Here is an 11,393-nt window from a genome sequence, read left to right as displayed (position 1 = left end):
ACACACCCCCTGTCTGACCCGCCCAAGCTCGCCCCGCTTGGGAACAAGCCGCATCGCGTACACCGCTCTTGTCATGTCGTTTGGCCTCTTCCTACTCATTCTCATTCCACTATGGATGTGCTCGAGTCACCGGAGCTCCATCGGTTACGCTCCCTTTTACAGCAGCGAGCCAGCCATTCCAGAGCCTCTGCGCACACCTTGCTTGATAGTAAAATGGTGAAGCTAACCACTCTTCTGCCGTTTTAAGGAATTTTTCAAGTGTAATTGTTTTCTTTTTGGATAACATTGAAGTGTACTATATTTAACTGCCAAAGTCTAAGTTTACTTTATTATCATTATAAGGAGAAACAAAAGGTGACATTGCTCGTATACACATTGGTACATCAAGATACCCTATCAAGTCATTATTGTATCTCGGTAGGGTGTAAAATGTGACAAGAGAAAAAAAAGGTGACCAAACTTAGGAAGACTAATTACTGACTAGGACCTTCTTTGAAATGCGTTTTTTACATGAATTATGTGGAAGTTTCAATTGCTCTCAGTGATATTCCTATATCCATATATTGCACTCCAAAAGAGCCCTACCTGTAGGACTATTATTACGTGTATGCAAAAATAATGCCATTACTACCAAGGTTTAAGCATTCTTGTAGGTTGGGTGAATCCAATGGGTGGAAACTGATTTAAGGGACCCAACCCTACGCCACTACCAGTCACACACAAATTAGGATTGGTAGAGCCCATCCCTGCGCCCTGCCTTGCTGGCTCTGACCTCTCCCTCTCTCCCCTTCTCTCTCCTCCTCTTGTTGCTCCCCTTCTTCTATTGGGTTTTTTGTCTCCTTGGATTTGCACCTGGGCGCGTACTAGTTCTCTCATCAGAGAGAGGAGAGACCTCTGAACTGTTTCTTCGAGTCTTCGGGATTAGATTGAGCAGAGCTGCCTGCCGGAAGAGAGTAAAAGAGAGCTCAAGGGGGGCGAAAGGAGAATTTTTTATCCAGCTTCCTGCTTGATTCTCTTTGATCCCGGAGAGCTGCCGCCAGTCCAACCAATCCTTGCTGTTCGTGTGCCCGGGCTTTGATTGCTCTCCAGATCTGAGGCACCTGCTCGGTGGATTCTGGGAATCCGAGCACAAGCTCGACAGGGAGTTCTCTGGGAAAAGGTGAGACCCTTTTCTTCTCCCTCCTCATCCGTCCACCATTGCCAAACTGTCCGTCGTGTACTCTTAGCTCCGATTGGTAAGCTTCAATAGTTGCTTCTTGATCTGTCTTTGTTGCCTACACTGGAGTACCGGACGACGCTTGATAAATACGAGATATCGAGTTGGATGCAATTTCTTGATCCTTGCTTACGAATTACTCCACCAGCTCACGCGCATAAAAATTATTGACCTTTAACTCGCTTTGATTGCGTCCGTTGTTTCGGTTGCACAGGGGAGGAAGAGACTGAAAGGCGAGATAAGAGCTAGCTGGGTCCCTTGAGGATGCCGTCAAGAAACCGCGTGGAGGGGAGGGCGATGAGATGAGGGATGCTGGCCGCAGTGATGGATTACTTCAGCTCCTGCTGGGGCCCGCGATCTCCGGACGGGCACCGGGGCAAGGGCTCCGACGCGGCCGGCCGGCAGGAAGGTCTCCTCTGGTACAAGGACGCTGGCCAGCTCGTCACCGGGGAGTTCTCCATGGCCGTGGTGCAGGCCAACCAGCTGCTCGAGGACCAGAGCCAGGTGGAATCCGGATCGCTCTCCTTGGCTGAGCCCGGTCCGCAGGGCACCTTCGTCGGCGTCTATGATGGCCATGGCGGTCCGGAGACGGCCCGGTTCATCAATGACCACCTCTTCAACCATCTCAGGAGTAAGGACTCTATATGTGAAAGTCGCTGCTGCTGATTTCTTTTCTTCTTGTTACTTTTAGAGACACCGCTGTGCTGATCGTGCAATGATCAAATCCTAACTTCTGCTGCGTTGCTTTGATTATGATTGCATTTTCTACGACTGTTAGCATGATGAAGATGCTGACTGTATGTCCCAAAAAGTGCATTGGTACTTATTGCTTTCAGCATCTTTCAAAAAAAACTTATTGCTTTCAGAACAGAAATTATCATTAGTTCAGTAGATCTGATTGGTAAACTTGCACAGCATGATCGGATATGGGATGGCAGCTGGTATTGTTGTTAAGGTTCTCCCGAAAAAAAAGGACACCATTTTATTTTATTACCAGGCTCCTTGCTGATATACTGTCTTAAGTGTGTTACATTACTTGTTACTAGTTTTCTGTATCTGTTCGGTGTATTAAAATTATTTCTTTTTCCAGAATTTGCAACTGAGCACAAGTGCATCTCAGTGGATGTGATCCGGAAAGCTTTCCAAGCAACTGAGGAAGGCTTTCTTTCTCTAGTCAGCAGGGAATGGTCTTTGAAGCCTCAGATTGCATCAGTGGGCTCTTGTTGCCTAGTGGGAGTCATTTGTTCTGGGAGTCTCTATGTCGCAAATCTCGGTGACTCACGTGCAGTTCTTGGAAGACTTGTTAAGGCCACTGGAGAGGTTGTGGCCATGCAGTTGTCATCGGAGCACAATGCGTGCAAAGAGGAAGTTAGACAAGAGCTACGGTTAGCACATCCCGATGATCCACAGATTGTGGTTCTAAAACACAATGTTTGGCGTGTGAAGGGTCTCATCCAGGTAGACAAATAATCTGTACTCTAATATCAGGTTGCTAATTTCTCACTTTATTGGTAGACTCCTCTAGCTAATTTAGTCTTTGAAAGTGTTCGAACTTTTGACATCATCCGTTCTCATCATAGCCCCACTTTCCTCATGTGGGGCATGGGTAATTACTTTTGTATTTGCATTATTTCTCATAAGTTAGGTATCAGGTATAGTCTCATTCATATAGCTAAAGTTATCTGTGTTCTTTATAGTTGCGTCATCAGATGGTCCATTATAGCTGTTAATAATCATATAACATACTTGTCATATAACTCGAAATAAAAGTGGATGGTAAGATGTAACCCTTGGACCAATATACTGTGTTACTGCACCGATACCACTTGTCCTTCTATTCGTGATTTCACTTTAGTGAAAGGTTAGCGCACCAACCATATACAGGAGAAAACGATGTATTCGGTGTTGCTATTGATTAATTTTATTTCTTCATTCACATAACCATGAAGCTAATTCAACACTGTCAGTGCTTTGGATCCTTGTCAACATGCTTTATCCATGCCATTGCTTATGAGGCAAGGTCATATCTGCAGATCTCAAGATCTATTGGAGATGTATATTTAAAGAGACCGGAGTATAACAAAGAACCTCTTCATAGCAAGTTTCGGCTTCGAGAAACCTTCCAGAGGCCAATTCTTAGTTCTGATCCTCAAATTAATGAACACCGAATACAGCCCAGTGATCAGTTTGCTATATTTGCTTCTGACGGGCTATGGGAGCACCTCAGCAATCAGGAAGCAGTTGAACTTGTCCAAAATAGTCCCCGTAACGTATGTTTTCTTCTCCTCTTCTACAATTGCCATGGGCTGGAATTTAGTTGCCAATATTGTTCCATTTAATGGACATTAGATAAGCAGATGTTGAATTATGTTCTGCTTTTATTGGATAGTGATTTCTCTCTTAAAATGAATGTATTAATTTTGTGCATTAGGTCCAATATATGATATGAGGCTCTCCAAATACTATAATTGTTTAAATCAAGCTGAACTGTTGGTGGTTTTTTGAAGTGTCAGTATACAATATACATCTAAAATCTGGACGTAATTCACAGCTTAGGGCAATATAAGCTATTACATGATTCGGATTGCAGAGCTTAAGCATTTGACAGCGCTTAATTCTTCACCACTATTAAATGAATCCTTCATCGATTTGTTAGTTATACCCATTTGAAATGAACCCACACATCATTGGTTGTTTCTCCTGGATGCCTACTTGTTCATTTGGAGTATCTTTTGTTCACGTCCTCTGAACTTGAATTGTATTCCAAACAACATAGCACAAGTTGCTTTCATTAAACAGATTAAAGCTCTGGACTGCTACCTTTCTCTCTGTTGAATTCATGCATCTCTTGGCTTGATATTGTTTGCTTCCTACTTTGAAAAATGTTATTTCCTTCCACCAGGGAATCGCTCGAAGGCTAGTGAAAGTTGCGATGCAAGAAGCAGCCAAGAAGAGGGAGATGAGATATTCAGACCTCAAGAAAATCAACCGTGGGGTGAGGCGCCATTTCCACGACGATATAACTGTCATTGTGGTATTCCTCGACTCAAATGCCATGAGTAAAGCTAGCTGGAGCAAAAGCCCCTCGGTTTCTCTCCGAGGGGGCGGTGTTACCCTTCCTGCAAAATCCCTTGCGCCTTTCTCAGCTCCAGCACAGCTGAACAGCACCTACTGAAGATGCTATACTGGAAAGAAAGCAGAATGCAGATCTGCAGGAGACGAAAGCAGCTCTGCAATCAAGTGTAGTGTAACACCTGCTGTGGTGCCCTTTGCGAAACTACTGTCTAGAGTCCCCATGGTAATTAGTGTACTGATAGCGAGGTATAAAAATTAGATTATTTCGTAGCGACGCAAATCCTTCTTTTCCTTTTCCTTTGGCCTTCTCTTTATTCTTATCCCTTTTCTCTTCATCATCCATGAGAGAACAGGTGGTTGTAAATTGTCCAGAACATGTTTTCCGTAATAGTCCATCATATCCCGCTTTTTTCGTGTTGATATGAAGGCGGCAGCATCGCACTGCTCAAGATAATGTTTGGGGCGCATGATTTGACTAGTTCGGATCCAAACTTTTGGCCGCGTTTGGTTTGGTGTGAAAAAAATTTCGCAAAAACTTTTCGTAGTTTTGACCACTAATTACAGGTACTAAATAAAGTCAAATTACAAAATTATTTCTACAACCATAGTACTTTAGCAGTTATTGTAGCTGATGAGTTTTTTGACCGTACGATTAGAGGACAATTAAAGCATGGTTATTGTAGTATTACTGTATCCAATCATGGACTAATTAGATTCATTAGGTTTGGCTCGCAAATTTACACTCGTCTGTGAAAATTTTTTGCAAATAGACTTCGTTTAATGCACCATGTATGCAAGATTCTTTCGAAAAAAATTTCACGAAAAGTAAACCAAACACGGCCTTTGATGATGTGTTGTAGCAGCATGTTGCTCTCAACAAGGTAGGTACTGAGATGCAAGGTTCCCTTTTTCGCGCCATTTTTTTAATGAAAGGTCTGGACGCGTGGCTGGGCCATTCATAGATTGATCCGGTTCGTGATTTTTCTCAGACAGCTAGCAGCATCAGAGATTTGACATGTAAGGAACATCACACAGCGACACTGATTTTGTGAGCCTGAAGGGTAGGGGCAGGTTGGCACGGGTGCATAAGGATCGCTGGATCAGGCATTGCTCACGGGACAGCGATCCACGAAACCAGGCTTGGGCGTTTTAGCTTGCGGCATTAGGATTGAAATAACCTGCAAGCCGTGAGATAGTAGTTTGTTCGAACTTCAACACGTTGTAACAATCTGCAAGCCGAAATCCACAGTATGCAAGCTAAAATAAACTTGCAAACATGTTCTTAGCTAGATCCAAATTTCAAACTCACGAGGGGTCAAGGTGTTACTAACTACAGTAGGCTGCTTATATGCATTGTGCACCATATTGCTGTATATTAAATAAATTCAAATGAGCCCAGATAAATATTCGGGGAACTCACGTATTTGACAACAATCCATGTTTTATGTGACTGGATGGATTCCAACGCCATCTCCAAAGACTCCTATCATGGCTATCAACCATGCTAATGTCTCAGTTTCACACTCTCACATCTTATCACTATCACAAAAGATACAAAGAATCGTATAAAGCAATCCGAACATAAGTGGATGTGAGGAACAAGATCCGATCTGATTTTGAGGCAAATCTGGAACCATGCTCGGATAACTGTAACCCTGATAAACTAATCTTGATGGAAGTGCAAGATAACAGATTCAAACCTTTTGAAAGAATGGCCCCCTGTATACAAAGTTCAATGTAAAGGCGCTGCTCATATGACTGAAATCTTCAGACAGGAATCCAGCACCTTTGGCTCCATCACTTTCAGCAGTGACAGTACATTCAAATGCTTTGCTTTGATGTCAGAAAAATGCAACTTTACATTGCAATCCATACCATCTTCTTTCAGAAACACTGGGACTGAGCTTGAGAGAACTCTTTCGCAAAAAAAAAAAAAACTTGAGAGAACTAGATACAGGTGATTTTTGTAATGGACAAAGATGTCGATATATTGTTTGCTATACACAGCTGCTTCCACTTCTGTGGAAAATAAGCATTTTTCCTGACTCTTCGAACTCAATCCATTTCAGTTAATTACATGCCAGGTCGACAACTTGATTTCAGATCCTACCTAACAAATAGCGATACCAACAATTGGGAGAACAGAATAAATTCGCTGACAACGACAGCAGGGGAGTGGATACCTAGAAATGGAACGATATCAACCTGCAGGAAATTCTCCACGGCAGATCCAACAGTCGCACCAGCTGCAAGTCCCCCGACGGTGATCAATGCAGCCTTACCTGGATAAAGGACCAAAAAAGGTCTTAATGTCATGCTAAATCTATATATGAAGGTTGGCAGAAGAGCAGCGTTAACCTAAAGGTTTCCTCCTATAGGTAAGCAATGTCATAATATGCACAAAAGCAGGTAGGGGTTTTCTAGACTTCTATGCCACCAAAACTCACATGCTCACTCACTGGCATTCTACACACGCAGTTCAAAATCAAGGTACTCCATATAATACAGTAAATTAAATAGATGTAGAATCAAGTTATTTACCCACAGGACTATGGTGCACAGTTGTAAAGGATATCAACTGCTGCATATCTTACAAATAAATGATAGATTATAACCCAAAAATGGCAAAGTGTTTGGGATTAATTTCCTTGTATTTCTCCAAACCCTAGAAAGGGTGGGTAATATAGTAGCCATTACATGAGCCTCTAGATGAGCCTAAACTATACACACCAACACCCCCCCTAGTCTGAACTACCGGCACAGTGGAGTTCAAAACTGGAGAACAAAGAAAACACACACAGGGACAACACCCCCCCAGCCACAACTAGCCACCTGCTACGTTGAGGCTGGAGCGAAACTCCGAGAAGGTCGAGGAGGGAGATCCTTGGCGAAGATGTCGGCAAACTGGGAGGTGGTCGGGACATGGAGGACCCGAACATCGCCGATAGCGACCCGGTCGCGAACGAAGTGCAAGTCGATCTCCACATGCTTCGTCTGCTGATGCTAGACGGGGTTGGTGGAGGGTTACACAGTGCTGACGTTGTCGCAGTAGACGAGTGTGCTCTTGACGAGCGGGCTATGGAGCTCCGCCAAGAGCTGTCGAAGCCAGGACGCCTCCGCCACGCCGTTAGCAACAGCACGGTACTCCGCCTCGGCACTGGAGCGGGAGACCACCGGCTGCCGCTTGGACGACCAGGAGACAAGATTGCCGCCCAGAAAGACGGCATAGCTGGAAGTGGAGCGGCGAGTGTCCGGACAGCCAACCCAGTCAGCGTCGGTGTAGACAACCAGCTCAGCAGAGGGGAAGCGGTGAAGAACCATGCCGAGATCAACAGTGCGACGGACATAGCGGAGGAGCCGCTTCAGCGCAGCAAGATGTGACTCCCGGGGATCATGCATATGAAGACAGATCTACTGAACGGCATAAGTGAGATCCGGCCTGATGAAAGTGAGGTACTGCAAGGCTCCAGCAAGACTCCGGTAGGCAGTAGGATCAGCCACAGGATCACCCAGAGCAGTAGACAGCTTCGCCTGAGTGTCAACAGGAGTGGAGCAAGACTTGCAATCAGTCATCCCAGCCCGCTCCAGAATATCGAGTGCATACTGCCACTGGTGAAGGAGAAGACCAGACGGACGAGGCTCAACAGTAACACCCAAGAAGTGATGGAGCTGACCAAGATTCTTCATAGCAAACTCCTGCTGCAGAGAGGAGATTATGCGCTAAAGCAACTGCTGACTGGAGGCTGTGAGCACAATGTCATCGACATAGAGTAACAGGTAGGCAGTCTCATCCCCACTACGGTAGATGAACAGAGAAGTGTCAGACTTGGCCTCGGTGAACCTCAATGTCAGCAAGAACGTGGCGAACCGAGAATACCAAGCTCGAGGAGCCTGCTACAGACCAGAGAAAGACTTGTTGAGCCGGCAGACCAGATCTGGACGACTGGAGTCCACAAATCCCGCTGGCTGAGAACAGTAGACTGTCTCTGACAGAGTGCCATGAAGAAATGCATTCTTCACATCCAGCTGATGCACAGGCCAAGAGCGAGAGAGAGCGAGCGAGAGGACCGTGCGCACCGTAGCAGGCTTCACCACTGGACTGAAAGTCTCATCATAGTCCACACCAGGTCGCTGGGTGAAACCCCGAAGAACCCAGCGAGCCTTATAGCGATCCAGTGTGCCATCAGCCCGACGCGTCCAGATCCACTTGCCAGTGAGCACATTGCAACCAGACGGACGCGGCACGAGGTCCCACGTCTGGTTGGCAAGAAGAGCCGCGTACTCCTCTTCCATCGCACGACGCCAGTGAGGGTCCGCCAGAGCGTCGCGGACAGAAGAGGGTACCAGAGAGATCCGCGGCTCTCCCTCGGTGGCGGAGAGAGTCACGGGCTGAGAAGCCATCCGCCGAGTCACCATGGAATGAGTATGACCAGGGTCCCGATAGATGACGGGCGGGTGGTACACCTCCGACTCGACACACGAGCGAGACGGTGGAGGTGGCGGCGGCGACGGCGACGGCTCCGGTGGAGGTGGCGGCAGGGACGCTGGAACCTCCGGAGCCGGAGTCGGCACCGGTGCCGGCACTGAGCGACGTCGGTACACCTGCACCGGCTAAGCGTAGCGGGCAGGTGCAGGAGGAGGCACCGTGGCCGCGCGTGGCGTAGCAGGAGACACCGGAGCCACGCGTGGCACAGTAGAAGACACCGGGGCCGCGCGTGGCGCGACAGGAGACACCGGGCCCGCGCGTGGCGCGACAGGAGACACTGGGCCCGCGCGTGGCGCGACAGAAGGCACCGGGGTATTGCGAGGCGCGGCAGAGACCACCGGAGGCGGTGCCGGTGTACGAGGAAGACCTGCAGGGAAAGGACAGACAGACAAAGATGGCTGAACCACCGGGTCAGACGAAAACAAGGACTCCAACTAGAGGATTTGGAGTAGGAGAAATCCGACTCGTCAAACACAACGTGTCGGGAGATAAGGACCCGGCGAGAGGAGAGGTCAAAGCATCGGTACCCCTTGTGGCCCGGGGAGTAACCAAGAAACACACAACAAATCGAGCGGGGTGCCAACTTGTGAGGAGCAGTGGCGGAGATGTTAGGATAACAGGCACACCCGAAGACACAAAGGTGGTCGTAGCTGGGAGGGGTACCGAAAAGAGCGTGGTAAGGAGTGAGAGCAGGAGAAGCTGTGGAAGGAAGGCGGTTGAGCAAGTAGGTGGCGATGTGGAGACTCTCAGCCCAGAAGCGGGGAGGCAGAGAGGCCTGGATCAGAAGGGTGCGCATGACGTCGTTCGTCGTGCGAATCATCCGCTCAGCCTTGCCGTTCTGAGCAGAGGTATACGAACAAGACATGCGCAGCTGAACACCCCGAGAGAAGAAGAAAGAGCGGGAGGTGGAGTTGTCAAATTCACGCCCGTTGTCACACTGGACGGCCTTAATGGTGAGGCCGAACTGAGTGGACACCCAGGCAAAGAAGTGGAGGAGGGTGGGAAAGGTCTCAGACTTGGCGCGCAAAGGAAAAGTCCAAGAGTAATGAGAAAAATCATCAACCACCACCAGATAGTATTTATAACAAGAAGTGCTGGGTACAGGAGAATTCCACAGGTCACAATGAACAAGATCAAAGGCATGTGTCGCATGCGAAGTAGAAGAAGAAAAATGAAGTCTAACATAACGACCAAGCTGGCACACATGACAAAGGTGCTCAGTAGGAGCCATAGTACAAGAAACATCAGTACTACGACTAAGCCGAGCCAAAACGTCGCGGCCGGGGTGACCAAGCCGGCGATGCCATGTGGTGGAAGACGGCGTCGCGACAAAAGCAGCAGACGAAGAAGAAGTCGAAGGCGAAGTAGCGGAAGCAGGAAGGCGAAGGGTGTAAAGGGCCTCGAGCTGTCACATCGGAGGAGCGGACGCCGGAAAGCCGAATCCTTCACAGTAAGACCAGAGGAGTCAAATTCGATGGAACAAAAATTGTCAGAAGTAAACTGGCTAATGGAAAGAAGATTATGAATCATCTGAGGAGCAACAAAAACATTAGGAAGGCGGAAAGAACAAGGAGCAGAACCCACGGCGGTGACGGGAAGACATGACCCATCACCCACCATGATGGAAGAAGGACAAGAGGGATGTGGGGGTCGGATAGAAGAAGAGGGAGCCTGGTGGGGGAAGAAGAGGCGGCGTGCTCGACGAAGGGGACGGCGGGCCGCTGGCCGGTGCGGAGGATGTAGTACTCCGCCTCAGCGACCCGACGAGCCAGAGCATCAGCCGCGGAGCGCTCGCGCTCCCAAGCGAGAGCAGCCGCGCGGACCCGCTCTTGAGCCGCCGCGGCCTCGGACTTGGAGGCGAGGAGGGCCACGGCGAGAGCAGCGTCGGCCGGAGCAGCTCCGGTGACGAGGGGCGGCATCCCGCGGAAGGTGGCGGCAGCGAACGGCGCGTCCATGGGGTGCATACCCAGTCCGCGCCAGGGAGGAGGGGTAAAGGCCGCGCCCGCGCCCGCGCGGCGGCGCCCCCGCCCGCAGCCATGGCGGTGGCGGCGGCGGCGCCCCCCGCGCCCGCGCCCTGGGCGGCGGCGGCGGCGCTCGCCGCGTTCGCGCCCCCAGCGGCCAGGGCGGCCGGATACGTCGCGTCGGCGGCCGGCGGCGGGTGGGGCGGCTCGGCGGCGGCGAGGGGGGCCACGGCGATGAGGGCGGCGGCGGCGGCAGGCACCCAAGGGGCGGCGGGCCATGGCGCCGGCGTCCAGAGGCCCAGAACAGAGGAGGACGCGGTGCCGGGAGCAGAGGAGAGGGGAGGGAAGGAGGAGAGGGGTGGCGGCGGCGCCGGCGGCTAGAGGGAGGGAGGGAGAGGGAGATGGGAGAGAAGGCTAGATACCATGTTTGGGATTAATTTCCTTGTATTTCTCCAAACCCTAGAAAGGGTGGGTAATATAGAAGCCATTACATGGGCCTCTAGATGGGCCTAAACTATACACACCAACACAAAGGATTGTTGGGTGTGTGGCCGTAGTTCTGTACATCCGAAACCTGATCTACTTATTACTACTATACCTGAATATCTGTATGTTTCTGATGGGCTAATACTATGTGCCACCTTGAAATTAGCTA

General features: G+C 49.3%; 2 protein-coding genes and 1 long non-coding RNA gene across 3 annotated transcripts in view; 1 reads left to right on the top strand and 2 right to left on the bottom strand.

Moving 5' to 3' along the window:
• The first annotated feature begins 715 nt into the window (after window positions 1-715).
• LOC120693291 (probable protein phosphatase 2C 28) lies at window positions 716-4,713 on the top strand. Its single transcript, XM_039976711.1, has 5 exons — window positions 716-1,159; window positions 1,431-1,847; window positions 2,307-2,674; window positions 3,250-3,486; window positions 4,119-4,713. Exons 2-5 carry the CDS (start codon window positions 1,526-1,528, stop codon window positions 4,389-4,391), a joined length of 1,200 nt encoding a protein of 399 aa, XP_039832645.1. The 5' UTR covers window positions 716-1,159; window positions 1,431-1,525; the 3' UTR covers window positions 4,392-4,713.
• Window positions 4,714-6,229: 1,516 nt separating this feature from the next.
• Window positions 6,230-11,393, bottom strand: part of LOC120693292 (protein CHAPERONE-LIKE PROTEIN OF POR1, chloroplastic-like) — a 26,093-nt gene continuing 20,929 nt past the window's right edge. The window contains exon 3 of the mRNA XM_039976714.1: window positions 6,230-6,573. Coding sequence (XP_039832648.1) covers window positions 6,398-6,573 — 176 coding nt within the window. The 3' untranslated portion in view covers window positions 6,230-6,397. The remainder of the gene's footprint in view (window positions 6,574-11,393) is intronic.
• LOC120693293 overlaps window positions 11,033-11,393 on the bottom strand; it is a 19,671-nt gene continuing 19,310 nt past the window's right edge. Inside the window, exon 3 of the long non-coding RNA XR_005682955.1 lies at window positions 11,033-11,390. This is a non-coding gene — a long non-coding RNA (uncharacterized LOC120693293). The remainder of the gene's footprint in view (window positions 11,391-11,393) is intronic.

Source organism: Panicum virgatum, chromosome 9N, assembly GCF_016808335.1.
Source record: "Panicum virgatum strain AP13 chromosome 9N, P.virgatum_v5, whole genome shotgun sequence".
NCBI classification, from domain to species: domain Eukaryota; kingdom Viridiplantae; phylum Streptophyta; class Magnoliopsida; order Poales; family Poaceae; genus Panicum; species Panicum virgatum.
Note: the sequence above shows the minus strand (reverse complement) of the source record. Positions and strands in the feature narration are given on the sequence as shown.

What these genes read in the sequence shown, in the direction of transcription:
- LOC120693291 (XM_039976711.1), top strand. Translation starts at nt 1,526, where the DNA reads ATGCTGGCCGCAGTGATGGATTACTTCAGCTCCTGCTGGGGCCCGCGA. An exon ending in CCTCTTCAACCATCTCAGGA is followed by an intron (nt 1,848 to 2,306) that starts GTAAGGACTCTA and finishes TTCTTTTTCCAG; the next exon opens with AATTTGCAACTGAGCACAAG. An exon ending in TCCAAAATAGTCCCCGTAAC is followed by an intron (nt 3,487 to 4,118) that starts GTATGTTTTCTT and finishes TCCTTCCACCAG; the next exon opens with GGAATCGCTCGAAGGCTAGT.